General features: G+C 46.9%; 1 protein-coding gene across 1 annotated transcript in view; it reads right to left on the bottom strand.

The window, feature by feature from the left end:
• SGSM3 (small G protein signaling modulator 3) overlaps window positions 1-13,422 on the bottom strand; it is a 30,882-nt gene extending 17,460 nt beyond the window's left edge. The window contains exons 1-5 of the mRNA XM_074539429.1: window positions 13,289-13,422; window positions 12,488-12,537; window positions 3,794-3,876; window positions 2,443-2,528; window positions 1,232-1,298 (exon numbers count right to left, since the gene is read on the bottom strand). Of these exons, the coding sequence (XP_074395530.1) occupies window positions 1,232-1,298; window positions 2,443-2,528; window positions 3,794-3,800 (160 nt within the window). The 5' untranslated portion in view covers window positions 3,801-3,876; window positions 12,488-12,537; window positions 13,289-13,422. The remainder of the gene's footprint in view (window positions 1-1,231; window positions 1,299-2,442; window positions 2,529-3,793; window positions 3,877-12,487; window positions 12,538-13,288) is intronic.
• Between the last annotated feature and the right edge of the window lie 1,222 nt (window positions 13,423-14,644).

Below are 14,644 nucleotides of genomic sequence, written 5' to 3'. Positions count from 1 at the left end.
CATATCTTCCAGTCAGAGCATGGAAAGGCAAAGGTTGGTTTCTAACTGCCCATTCCATGCAGCAAATTTTATGGTCACAAGCAGAAGGCTTGAGACCTTGGGAACTAAAGAAGCTGTCAGCATGCTTCTAGTCTCTACTTACTCATGACTTAGACCACAGTGTGGCTGGAATTAAACAAGATCCTGGCAGCAGCCATCCTGCTGGGTTTTGTAAGGATCTGTAAATCAGGCTGACAAAAGCATAGCAAGCCTCAGAGCTGGAAAGCAGAAGCTACATGCTCATGGAAGTAATGAGGTGCAGAATGATAACTTTGGGGATATTTAACCACCAAAAATGCTTTAATAAGGACACTTCCAAATTCACAATGCAAGAGCACCTTAACATGAGGCTGGTTTCCTAAAATAGATACTTTAGCACAAGGACAGGTTTGACATACAGCACTCTGTCCTTCATCATATAATACATCCCAGCAATGTGCTCCAAATCTTTCTGCTGATTTTATAAAGCACAGATGTTCTGGCCAAAAAAAAAAAATCACTGTGTTCTGTCCTCATCTTCAGGTCATTGCTTCAAAGAGGACCCTCTATGACTCAAGGTACTTCAGGGCAAACGTGCAAACAACTTCTGCCCTTACATTATACAGCCTGAGCCCTGGGAATGACCCCCAGAACACATGAAACAATTCCTACATCTCCTACTTCTTTGTCTTCCTCTTTGCTAAGGCAACCAGCTGCTGTACTTTAATCCTCAGCTTCAAGAGCAATCCATGGTTCCTCCTATTTGGTTGTCTGCCTCCATAGCTTGCAGAAAAACTAGGATGTAGGTTTTTGCCCTACACTTTGCTGAGGTGGGCAGAACATAGCACCACTCTCCTTGGCCATGAGTTTTTCAGCAGACAGCACATTTCACTGTGCCTGCTATGAGCCCTTGCAATGCTACTGAACAAAATGGAGTTCCCACTGTGAACAGGGAAAGCTGCTCTTCTCCAGCATGCAGTTGCTAATGGAAATGGTAACTCCTCAACTTTTCTCCCTCTTCCCCAAGGCACAGCATAAGGTGATGGAAATGATCGCTGCACAGTCTATGCTCTGAAGTTGATTACAAATGTCAGGATACAGAAACAGGTGGGTGGACAAGACTTAGCACAGGATGGTTGTAAAATCCTGCCACACTTGAAAGCATGGGAAGGGCTGAACACAATGCAAGTGGGAGAGAGTGGACTGGTTTTACCTTCCTTGTCAACTCGGAAACCGAATTCATCATAGCGGAACTCCAGCTGCTCGACGGATTCTTCTTTCTGGGAGATGTGAGGAAGGAAAACAGACATTTTAAGCAATTTATCACTGAATAACCAAACAGAGACACATGGATATTGCCTCATCCCACCACTGCCCACTCTGTGCCCTTTGAGCAATTAGACCCCTTGCTCTTTAATTTTTAAAGCCTCCCACCACAATTCCCAGCTGAGGAGATGTTGCCTGCCATTCCCATTTTCACTTTTCCATTGAAAAAAACTACACAGATTTTCTCAGCAGGACTTGAGCTCAGCATCTTATCAAGATCAGAACTGCTCACCTGGAGGTGAGCACAGCCCTCCTCATGGACTGAGGGATATACACACACCAGCTAAAGTGGCCTCTCCTGCCTGCATCACTAATACACAGCTGTACTTCCTGTTACCTCTGCACACACAGCTCCCTGCACCACTCCATCTTCTGCCTGTTACTCTCAAATTTCCTTTGAAAGGCAGCAGGCAAAACTGGGATTTGCACCTGTGATGCAAGTCCAAATCACAGGCCAAAGAAAGTTAAGGTCCATGACCCAAATCTCAACCTTCCTCATCTGTGCTCATGGTTGGCCTTGGGGCATACTGGGGGATACACACTGGGTATTACCTCCAAGATTTTTTTAGGAGTAAATAGCTACTGCTCTCTCCCCTTTCCTGCAAGCCCACCTGCACCTCCTGTGGGGACTCTTGCAAGCAACCAGGCAGCACCTAAGAAGCAAGAAGCGCTGCCCACATACCTCCAACAAAAAGCTTTAATCTGCTATCAGCAAACACTGTGGCTAAATTACAAAATTCCACAGCTGCTTCCTTCCTTCCTGCTCTACCCACCTGGTGACAAGCATTTCCTGCCATGCAGAAGCCATCCAGAGCAGCTTGATGATGACAGAGGCTCCCTGAGTGTGTCAACATTTTTACAGTGGAGCAATAGTTGCAAAACAGCAGGGAAATAATTCACAGAAGTTTCTTTGTGTTCTGCAAGATCCTCTTGCAAAAGGATGCAACCACAAACATGTGCAGTCCATAACCAAAGCACTGGAGGAAAAGTGCACCTCTCTCTCCTTTTCCCTGTGGCTTTCAGACACCACCAGAAACCACCAGGTTCCCTCTACTTTTGCAGAACCAGAGAACATCCTCACCCTGTCCCACACTGTACCTGTGTGTATTTTGCCAGGATCTCCTGAGGCCAAATGCTGGGTGTGAGCGCTGAGAAAGGACCCCCAGCAGAGGGAGTGTGACGGCCTAAACAGAAAGAGATCAACACATGGCAGTGAAAATCTGGAAGAACACCCTTGGAAGATCCACACTCCTTACAGACTGTTCCAGCATGGGAAGGACTCACTCATCAGTTTGTTGCTACTGCTACTCTAAACATTGAGACAGCTCCCACTTCACCAGGGAAGCCAGTAATTTCAGATGGTTTTGTTCTTTTTTATTGAGCAAAAGAGGCAAAAGGGCCAAATGGAGTTATCTCTAAGAAAGCAATTAGGGAAGAGAAATAGTTCCATGGCATCACATGATCACTCACCTGCTTGGAAAAGCTGTGAGATCAGCACCAAGCCAGGGGAATTATCACCAAATAAATATTATTTTGCAGAAGTAAATTCCTCCTATGGACCAGCACCAGCAGAACTCCAGAATTCCCTGAAACTGTCACTCAGGCACCAGAAATAAAATCAGAGCCTTCAGAAAGATGCTCAACTGCTCCCTTTTTTCCCAACAGGCTGGGATATTGCCAGATCATGTATAGAGATGCAGCAATGAAAGTGTGCCTGCAACCTCAGTATTTGTGTTCAACACAAGCACCCTTGCAGTCTCAGGTAGAGTCCCAGTGAACAGCTTCCCTTGGAATACAAGCAGATATCAAGTGTTGCAACTGAAGCATTGCATTGTTTATTGAAGATAAACAATAGAAAGTCTTCTATTGTTCTATCAGCAAGACAAAGGTTTACTTGGCCTGGAAGCACAGTCTCCCCCAGGGTTAAGTGCCCTGAAATAACCAGCTTGACCAGGAAGGTCTAGGAAAAAGTACAGGGTGGCAAAGTTGGCCTCTCTAAGAAGACCATCTAGTTTTAGCAAAGCTTCTATCTCAGAAGTGCACAACTGAACTCCAGTTATTCTTCAGCATTCTGCCTGTCCTAGAGCTACCACTGTACAGCAAAAATCTCTCACAGTCATTGTGAGCCACTCACTTTGGGGGAAGTGTTGGGGGGAGAACAGAATCAAGCAAATCTTAAGGAAAAATGGGGAAGGCAGAACACATTTCAACCTCCTTCTTCCTCTCTGTTCAATGTCAGAAAAAACTTCTACATTGTAAAAGAAGGAACTGAGTTCACCCTGAGTGAAAATGCTCCTGGGTCACAAAGTCTCCTCTCTCTCAATCTGACCAGAAAGTATGTTTATGTAAAGAATGGCTCTTGGAACCAGAAACCTCTGTTATGAAGTTTCAGCTGAAGACAGAGCAAGGAAGGAAATGAGAGATACTGTGCCAATTTCTGTGTGCTCACCTGACATTGCACTAGGCAAGGCTGAGTGCCACAGGTGTCAGCAGGTCCAGAAATGCTGTCCACAGAGCTGGGATGCTACACTCCTGTTATAAAAAGAAAAAAAGGGTGATGAGAGAATTCAATTAACATCTAAGAACATGGTGGAGGACTGACAGACCCATTATATACAACTTCCTCATGTGAAAATTAAATTTCTTAGTATACAAGAAATAAATTCCAGAGACTGGAGTTTCCTTTTGGTTTCACACCTGCTGACCAGCTAGAAAGAGCACACTGTCATTTGCCAAATTTCTTGTGGCAATAACAGCATTGCTGATTGAAAGAATGTCAAAAAAACAAGTCAGCTTTTAACAACTTTTCCATTGCATATTGTGAGTCCTTTGTTTAATGATGTAAACTAAGCAAATAGCCCACACATCATCATTCTCTGAAGACACTGACCATGGAGAAGGGACAGGAGTAGTGAAAAGGGTTTAAGGGGTAATCATTAGATGCTCTAAGTCCCAAAGGGACTTTAGGAGTAGCACCACAGGAGTAAAGTGTGTAGGGCTGCAGAATATAAGTCCCTGAAGCATGTGGATAAGAACAAGGCACTATCAAGTACCTCTGCAATGAGTCACAAACCAGGCTCCTCTGAACTAAATCTAGCGATAGAGTTCCCCTCCTTGCTTTCCTGACACGAGTTAACAGCATATTCTTATGGGGATTTCTATGGGGATTTCCAGGAAAATAATGGAATTCTTCAGTAATCAGAGAGATTCTGGACTTTAGGATCAACCTTACAATTTGTGTATGGGAGACAGCAAGTGCCACCCCTAGCAAGCAGATAAAGGCAGTGCTGGGAGAGATCAGTCACACTTCCTTGGGAAAGAACCTGGGAGAAACTAACATTTGCACACCTAGGATGGCTTTTGTAGCTTCTCTTTTCATTAAAGCTACTTATGACTGTAAGCTGCTAAAAGGGGGAACCCAGGGATTCATCCCACAGGCCCTATCCAAGCTGTTTCACAGTTCTGATTAGTACAAGGTTATATGGCCTTTGCATCTCAGTGAACTTTCCAGTGAGCACCTGCAGCCAGGAAGTGACTTGCTACAGCACTCCAAGATAAGCAGCTGCACACCACTGCAAAAGCATAAAAAACATCTGTGTCTGGGAACACAAATGATAAGGTTTCCTCCTTAGGGATTTAAACAGCTCTCTGTCTGAGAAAGGCCAGAAAGGATGAACAGACACTCTGATCCATTCTGACACTAACACTTAGGGCAAAAAGAATCACAAACAAACTAAAAAAACAAAATTCAGCTTTTGTTTCTCAGAAGTAGTATTGTCCACAGGATGGTCAGTTGCATGTCCACCAGCTCTGTAAATGTTTGTGTGCTCTTCCCTACACTCCAGTCCCATTTGTTCCCTTAGCACCAACTCTCCTCTTAGTAGTTGAAGACATAGCAACAATTACCAAATGAGCATCTGCATGCTCATATTACATGGGAACACACAGAGCCTGCAGCCCAAGCAGGTAAATTGGCTGACATTACTTCAACATTGCTGTGAGTGTATTTTGATGTTTTTTTCACTGCCTTGCAACCAATGGCTGCTGTGGTCCTGAGCCTGCAAGGTGTCCTCCTCCCCTGCCTTCTCTCAGGCCAGTTAACCATTTCCAATGGCTTTTATTAGGAATGCAGTCACCACATGGTATGTGTGCCATGCTTGGCACTGCCTGTGCTCTGAGCTTGTGAGCAGAGATTCCCCTCAGCCACTGTTAACCTTTCATTGCATGGACAACACTGCTGACCCAACCTGCTGTGGAGCAGCCAGGCCAGGGTGTCAGGCACATGGCTGAGAAAAAAACCCATAACAAGGGCATTAACCACAGTGCTTGGAAGCAGGGCAGGAGAGAGCTCAGTGAGTGTCCCCTTGTCCCAAGACAGGTGTAGCAGATGGAACACCCTCCCTTGCCCATGGCATCACGCCCTGGCCTCTGCCTTGCTGGGGATCACTCCCCTGCCTGCTCTCCTCTCCCTGCCATTAGAGCACTGAACTTGGTGGGCAGGTTTTTCCTGCCCCGGGTTCCCATAGAAACCTTCCTGCCAGCACCCATCTGGGACAGAGGCCAGAGAGAGCCTGAGGCTCGCCTTGCTGCTGACATGGCTGCGCAGCAGGGCAGGGTGAGCAGCAGGAATCGCAGCAAGGGAAGGCTCCTGCCGAGGCACATGGAGACACTGCCCTCAGAGCCAGGCGTCTCCCAGAGAAGGTGCTGAGGCCACTGCAGCCCTTCCAGCATCAGAGGAACTGGGAAGAAGGTTCCCTGGCACAGCCAGGCACCACCTAGTGTGAGCCAGGAGGAGGAGGAGATCTGACACATGGGATTGACATAGTAAGGTCTTTCCTTTGATTGAGGGATACAAACCTAAAGTAATTCTCTAGCCAGGAGATAGCAAGCAACAAATGAAGCTCCAAAAAGCTTGTGAAACCACATGTGTAAAGTTGCTGTTATTTGCAATGTACACACTTCTGAAATAAAGCAACAATAAGAAATACGAAGGAAAAAATACATCAGATCCAACAAATATTAACGGCAACTCCCAAACCCTCAGTACTACAAAATTAAAACCAGTTTAACCCACACATTAAGGAGCATCTCCCATGTTTAAAGGCAATTTAAGTTTCTTATATGAAGCAATTGTGGTCACACAATAGGTAGTCTTCATATTTTGAAAGAAATGTATTTTTTTGCTAAAATGCAAATAGTACCTATTAATCACAGATTTACTTTTTGAATTCAGAGTTCAAAACAAATCACACCACCATTGTTTCCAGCCTGCAGGAACACAGGTGTGATGTACCTGAAAAAGAAGGCTACAGTGGAAGCATGCAGTCAGCATCAGGTACAGCCATTTGAAGAACTCCACCTGCAATACCTTTGGTGGAGTTGCAAACACACACCATGCAGGATTATGTCCAATTAGTTTAATTTCTAGTGCAGGTGTCCTTTAGAAATTGATGTTTGCAAAGGAGTCCTGCAAATTTACTTCCACTTGGAAGTAGCATGCCTCCCCTGGACACACTGGCTCTTCCCCACAGCTGTAGTATGAGAGGTTTCAATTAGCTGGCTCCTGGTAAACACCAGACAGCAATCTCCTGCTACCTGTGTTTTACCTGCTTGTCCTCTTTTGCCTAGGTGATCCCCACCTAAGCCTGTGGTGGTAGGGCCTGGATGTGCTAAGAACAAAATGACACCATCTGGAGCCTTTCAGTAGGACCTTTATTTTGGGACAGGAACTCCTTCCCAAGAGTGTTCTTCCCCCACTGATTAAAAAGAAAAATCCACCAAAAAGGCAGCATACCTCTAGCAGACTGTGCAGAAGGCAAACATTTTACCAAGCAATGTTTTTGTATCCTGAAAACTTTACAGCCAGTGACTATGCAGGAACCTCCTCTGAGTATCATCAGAAGGAACAGAACAAGCATAACAATTCTTTCCTAGAATAATTTTCATTCACTGTCACAAGAACTGCACCTCTGTTCTGAGAGTTACAACACCTCTTCTGACAGTAAGCTAGTTTGGGAAAAACTCTGTTTTCCTTTATGTTTAATGAACAGAAAGCAACAGTGTATGCAGTAAATCCCACTGCCACCTCTGGACTGTCAGCTGGTTTCCACTGCTCTCTATTCTCTTCCTTTATTAAGAAAGAAACTTTTAGAAGAGAGAGGAGTGATTGAAAGTCACAGCAGCCATCAGGAGGCTACGCACGTAGGTGCAGTTCTAGAAGCCTCTTCCAGCTCAGCTTTTGAAATCCCAAGTAGATTGTGTCCAATTTAACATCTCCCTCTCTCAGAAAGCAGACAAAAGCTCTGTACTGAACCAGGCAGTTCAATTTTGTCTTCTCACTACCAGCAAACTTACATTTTCCAAATTATACTCCTGATTTGCTCAATGAAATGTCCAAGGGAAGTCTCAGGAGGATGCCCTTGGCCTTCCTTCCCTTCCCCCATCAGCGTCTCCCTCAAGTCAGGCAAAGGCATATCCTGGAGCTGCAAATGCCATTAGTCCACAAGTCAATATTTGCTTTGCACACAGAGTCAGGAGAGAACTCCAGCCTCACAAACAAACACACAAGTGAGCAAAGAGCAGCCACACACCTGAGCAAGGGGGGCAGACAAGATGCAGAGAGCTCCTGTCCCTCACACCCTGACAGCCTGGCTTTGTAAAATATGCAGAATCCCACACAGGCACTGGTTAAGGAGTCAATATGGTGTCAGTGAATCTGGCTCATCCCAAACTTCCTGTCTGAGGCTTAAAACCAGACTGGCCTCACACTGCTTTGGGTGTTGAGGAACATGCACAGATGCAGGCTGGAAGTGCTGAGGTGGCCTTCAGGCCTCCTCTCTCCAACACAACTGAGAATGAAGAGCTGGGAGCTTTAACTGCCCTCACCCCACTCCTTGTAGTGCTGGAAGTGAAGCAGAGATGCACCAGAAGCTTAGGGCAGGTCTCAAAAGGGGGATGAGAGCCCTGGAGAGCAGAGAAGGGGAGCCTGCAGAGCCAGGCAGGCAGGGGAGCTGCTGACAGGTCACACCACGGACTGCAGAGGCACCACCAGGACTCCAGTGCTGCCCAGCCATCAGCTGGCATCACACTGACAGCAGGAATGCGGCAGGGCAAAGCGTTTCCTCCCTGCTGCCTCAGGGCACTGTAAGAGCAACAGAGACAGCAAAAAAAAACTGGAACTCTGGGTCTCCTGCCATAAAGCACCTCGTAGATTCCTGCCCTCATTAGAAATCCAATCCTGTGCAGAAATGTAACTAAAAGGTACTTCCATGTAACAGTTCTGCTCCTTGCACTGCTCGGTGCCCAGCAATGCCTGCTGCAATAACAGAGAGAGCTGCGGTGGGGCTGAAGCTGCTGAACTACGTAAACTATCAGTTTATACAAAAGGAACAAAACAAGCAACTTGCAGTTTTGTGCCCACTGCATCTCCATTTTGAAAATAAGGATGTGAAAAAGCGGAATCCTGCTTCCTACCACTTATGCATTGGACAGACAGATCACAGGGGGACTGAACCACAGTTCAATACGTCAGCCTTGTCTCAGAAACACCCCTACAAAACACCTACTTGTGCAGAATGCAGATATCATACACATCAACAGATCATTTATTTCCAGAGCAGAACTGCCTTTTATTTACCTGGCTCCAAAGCAAAAAGCACGCCAGCTAAACATGAACTGCACTTCTGTGGACAACCTTTTGTTAGCCAAGACCCTTGGGATCAGAGGAAGAGGAGGAGTTTCCCCTTTCCCAGTACTCCCACTATCTGAGTGGTGGAAAGATATGTGACAGGAATAGAGAGTGCTCCTTGCAACTCACACAGGAGGATTACAGTCAAGTACAGAAACAACTGTTTTTGGGGTTTTCCATCTGCATCAAATGAAGTTAGAAAGAGAGGCCAGGATACAAACTTGCATGGTGTTCACTCTCACTGCACAGCAAAATTCTCCTTGCTTTCAATGCAGAGGCAAGAAAACCTATATGTGCCAAAAAAGGCAGGCCTGCAGTCACCCCAGCCTTCAAGGCTTAGGGTAAAGGCAATTCCTTGTTAAACACCACTATGCAAATATAAAGCATAGGTTTCTCATTAGTGTCTAAACACTATGAGGGTTAAGTACTGCACAATAAATGGGAAATTTTCACCCAAATAAGCACAGTACAGGACCAAGGCAAGACTGTAAGCTATGAGATGTCTGTGGAAAGCAATCAATCACAACTGTCCAGTTTCATTTGAATACCGAAACGTGAAGGAAAATATTCCTGGTAGAGATGTGGGGCTGTACCAACCAAAGAGAGGTTAAATGACACTACTGACAGCTATTTAAAGCCAGGTATTACAAAGCCTTTTACATCACACCCCTGTCCTGAGCGGTGACAAGCAGTGCCACCCGAGGCTGTCTCCCTCACCAGCCCTGTAGGCTCACCCAGGTGGAAGTTTGATTCTCAAGCTGCTCTCATCCTACTGCTCCAAGTGACAATGGAACAAGGGCCTGAACGATGGCTCTTCCTTGACAGAGCCTCAGAGGATTGGCAGAGGTTTTGCTGGCACCTTGGTGAGGCACAGGAAAGGCTTGTTTCTCTCCTGCAGCTCCAACATTCGCAAAAAAAGTCAGATTCACTTCACAGGACTCTAAGCAGGTCTTGTTTCATTTGGCTTCAGAAAACGGTTTTTAAGACAAGTATATCCCACAGCATTCAAAACTCTTCTTTCAGGGCTTTGTCTTTCAGGAGTCAACCTTCTGAAGAGGTTAGTAACACTCAAACACCTCTCAGGACTGTTTGCAGAGCTCTTATCTAGCACGTCATGTTGGGCTACTTAGATCTTGCTCCTGCACAAATTTATGTGCACAGATAACTTAAGAGGAAAAAAAGCAAAATATACAAGGATTGTTAACATTTGTAACAAAACAGGACAAAACCTCTGATATTTCCTGATTCTGTGGATCAGGAAGATTTCTTCTACAGAGAAAAAAAAGTCCATAACCTGACAGTTCTTTCTTTCTATTCTCTGAATCATCAAATACTTCCCAGCCAGCAGTAACAACAGTTCTTGTAGTCATACTAATACCAATTATTATGGTAAAGCCCACCAGTTCTGTAAATGTTTGTGTGTTCTTGCCAACACTCTCTCCTCTTCACCTATCTCATAACACAATTGTGCTTGCATTTCTTCCAGGGATTTTTCCTTAAATCAGGAACAAAACTGCTCTGTTACCAATGTAACCGGTTACAATCCAGTTTAAAAAAATCTGAGACCTCCTCAAAGACAAAACAAATGTGGCAAGACAACATCCTTCTCTTCCCCACAGGGTGCCAACAGTAACACAGCTGACAAGTGGGATTTTCCCCAGCACTCCCAGATACTCAGCCTGTGGAAGCTTTATGTATCAAAACCCTCGACCCTGGGATAAAAAGTGGCAGAGGAAGAAGTTTGAACAAGTCTTTGTGCGGCTGAGGACACAAACCTGAAGTACCAAAACATCTCAATCTCTTAAGGGACACTTAGGACACCACATCCTCAACACAGAATGAAGCTGTTTGTTTACCTCCTCCTACTGGACAGTTGCAAATTCTCTGGATCTTATCCATTCAAATTAGGGTAGGATCTAGAATAGCCAGTGTGATACAGATCACCAGCCAGGGTCATTGCTGATTCAGCTAGGAAAGCTGTAGGACCACATGCACCAAAATATAAAGCACCTTAACTTTACCACTGCAGATAAAGTTGCAATACTCCATAGGATTTATTTTTTTAAAGTTTTTGCTGCTTCTGATGTGTTGGTGAGAAGTCTGCAATTAACAGCCAGGAAGAGGCATCATTCCAACAATTTCCAAAACACTTATTGCCTCAAACATGGTATCACCTATTCCTTTGTCAAAGCATCCCAAATACCAAACATGGGAAACAATTTTGCAACACACAAATCAATTCACCAAGAATGGGGACTAAGACTGGCAGCTCTCACACAGACCTCTTAACCAATAATCTCTACTGCTACCATGTCACCTTAGGTAAGACATTAATTTTTAAAAGCCAAATATTTTGATTATTGCCTGTCTTTTAATATCATCAAGGTTCTTTAGAACTGAGATTGGCAGAAGATCCCACCTTATGGGAAAGTGACAGGTTAAATGCCCAGCAAAGAAGAAAAACCTAAACAACATTAGCAAAGATATTCTCCCTAAAACTGGAGAATTATTTCAGTCCTGAGCAAGCAGGTACTTTCCTCACCTCAATTCTATCACTCCCTGATCAGTGCAATTCCTCCAGAAATATGCCCCTCCTCTCTGCTGCCCCTCAGGAATTCCCTTCATCCTTCTTCAGAAGAAGAGTCACTATGAATGAATGACATCTCCCTAAGAATATCAAACCACGTTATCAAAATGTTATCACAAACAGGAATTAAAATAGGCAGTATTTGTCATTTCAATCTGTTAAATACAGAATAAACACTGTATTAACATGACACAACCAGTCCCCACCCTGACCTCTTAAATTACATGTCATGCCTCTTCTCACCCTCTTCCTTCCCTTTTACTTCATGAATTCTCCAGAGCAGGAATTCAGCCTTCTTTTCTGCTTAGGGACAGTCATACACACATTGTGTGGATCCAGAAATAAATAATGAAATTGAATTTTGTTCCAGGGGTTGTTTCTTTCCAGGCCACCACTCCAGACTCTGTAGCAGCTGAAAAACTAACCTAGAATTCAGATTATCCAGCAAGCAACTGTATCCTGATCAACAGCTCAGCAAAATCACAGCAGTGCCCCACTCCTGCTAGGCTGACAGTTCCTTCTTGAGTGATTTTAAGATCCAGTCTTGCACTACTAAAAACCCACTGATCTTAATTCCAGTAAGGCTGCTTCACTCTTCCATCTATTTGCACTAAAGGATCCTCCATTTCCTCAAGGCACTGTTCTTCTTTTTCCACTTCCCCCCATTAAAAAAAAATCACAGCAAGCCATGAAGAGTAGGGCTGAGACATCATGAAGTAGGAAGCTATGACATCACATAAACCCCCCACACACCAACACTGAAACTGACTCGTTTAGAAGGAAAGCACCTGCTTAAATTCAGCATCCCTCAAAAAAATTAGGAAGGAAGCAAAGCCACACATAGGAAATTTTTTCTGTCCTGCCCTTACCAGTTCTGTGAAGAGACATCAAGAGCCGTCCCGGAGCCCACAGCCAGTGCCTGCAACGAGATTTAAATCCGCGTGACTGTGGCTCTTTGCTTCCTTGGACTTACATCAGCAGGTACGAAGAATTTACATCTGCCTCCTGCTCTCCTTCTAACATTTATTACAGCTGACAATCACAGGGCCTGCAGCACGTCTATTTGTGCCCATTGCCTAGAGGATACTGCCATATTTCCATCTGTGTTTCGTGAGTGCTCCTTCCCCCCAGCCAGACAGGAGACAGACAGTCTCTCCTCCGGGGCACCTCCGAGAAGGCGCAGGCGTGCAGAGCAGCCGAGTATGGCACAGCAGGACCCGCGGGAGTCATAGGCACGGGGGGCAGGAGAAGAGGCGGGTGAGAGGAGAGGCACGTCCCGGGGAGCAGGGGGAGCGGGGCGCAGGGAGAACGTGCCCCGGGCAGCGCAGACGGGAAGCACAGCGTGAGTCACTCCCGGAGCCAGACCCTGCGTCAGCGCGGCCGGTGCGCGGAGCACTCCTCGGGCCGGGGTCCCTCCCGGCTCCCCCGCCCCAGCCCGGCGAGCGGAGCCGCGGCCGCGCACCCCACCCCGCACACGGCCCCGGCGGCCTCGGCCCCCGCTCTGCCCGAGGGGCCAGCAGGGCAGGGGGTGCCGGGGTGAGGCGTGCGCGGGGGCCGCCGCACAGGTGGCGCAGCCGCTGCCGGGGAGCGCCCCCGGCGCGGGGCTGAGGGCCCCGGGGGACGAAGGGCGGTCCCCGCCCGCCCCGGCACGCACCTGCCCCGGCACCCACCTGCTGCCGCTGCCGCCGTCCCCTCAGGGCGGGCGCCCGGCCCCGACCCGGCGGCCCCACACGCCGCTGCCGGGGCGCATGCGCGGGGGGCGGGCGCGGCGCGCGGCGCGGCGGGGGCTGTAGGCCGGGAAGGGAAGCGCGGCCCGGCGGGCGCGGAGAGGAGCCGGCACGGCCCCGCTGGGCACGGGCGGCCCGGACACGCACCGAATGGCCCAAAGCGCGATCGGGCCTCACGACCCTGTCACGGAATCACAGAACCGATTAGGTTGGAAAAGCTCTCTGAGATCATGGAGCCCGCGCTCTGACCGAACGCCACCATGTCAAGCAGCCCATGGCACTGAGTGTCACGTCCAGTCTTGCCTTCAACACCTCCAGGGATGGCGACGCCACCACCCTGTCTAATCACCCTTTTTTTGAAATTCCTCTTAATGCCCAACACGAATCGCCCCTGGTCCAGCTTAAGGCTATGCCTCTTGTCCTGTTGCTGGTTGTCTGGGAGAAGAGGCTGACCCCCACCTGGCTACACCCTACTTCAGGTACTTGTAGGGAGTGACAATTCCCCTAAACATCCTTCTCTGCAGGATAACCACCAGCTCCCGCAGTTGCTCCTCATCAGATCTGTGCTCCAGACTCTTCACCAGCTTCACTGCCCCTCTCTGGACTTGCTGAAGCACATCACTGTCCTTTCTGAACTGAGGGGCTCAGAATTGGACACAGGACTCAAGGTGTGGCCTCACCAGTGCTGAGTACAGGGGCAGAATAAAAAGCTGAAAAGCTGAGAGCTGCTCCTGAAGCACTGCCTGCTGACCTCCCCCCAACACCCAAGCAGAGGGGAGAATTACATCTCCGCCTGTTGCCACTGCCAACTCTGCAGGAAAGTAGAAAGTCAGGTCCCAAACCGAGGAGTGGAAGTCTCCTAAAGGATTTATCATGCCAGTTTTCTAGGAGGATGACTTTTCCTCTGTACCACTGTTACTCATTTTAGAATTTCCAGGAAAACAAATCCAATACCTCACAGCTGGCAGCCTCTACCTGACAAATATTATTTCCAATTATGAGAAAAGCTACTGTTCCTCCTCTCCACACAGGGTTGGTAGTTTTTTTAAGGAGGAAAGAGGACCAAAAAAGGAGGACTTATGCATCTGTCTGTTTTCTTTCTTGGCTATCGATTTGAGTAATAGCCTGAAAATGACGAGGGTTCAGTTAGAGTTATCCTTTTCAAACAGATGGCTAATTAAATGTTAATAGCACAAGCAAGCAAAATGTTTTAAACACCATCAAACTCACAAATGTTTGAGGCATTCTGAATGCCATATTCTAGGGGCAAGGTAAAGCCAGAAGAGTCTCGATGGAAGA

The sequence above is a fragment of the Zonotrichia albicollis genome, chromosome 4, assembly GCF_047830755.1.
Source record: "Zonotrichia albicollis isolate bZonAlb1 chromosome 4, bZonAlb1.hap1, whole genome shotgun sequence".
Lineage (NCBI taxonomy): Eukaryota > Metazoa > Chordata > Aves > Passeriformes > Passerellidae > Zonotrichia > Zonotrichia albicollis.
This window is presented reverse-complemented; position numbering and strand designations above follow the sequence as displayed.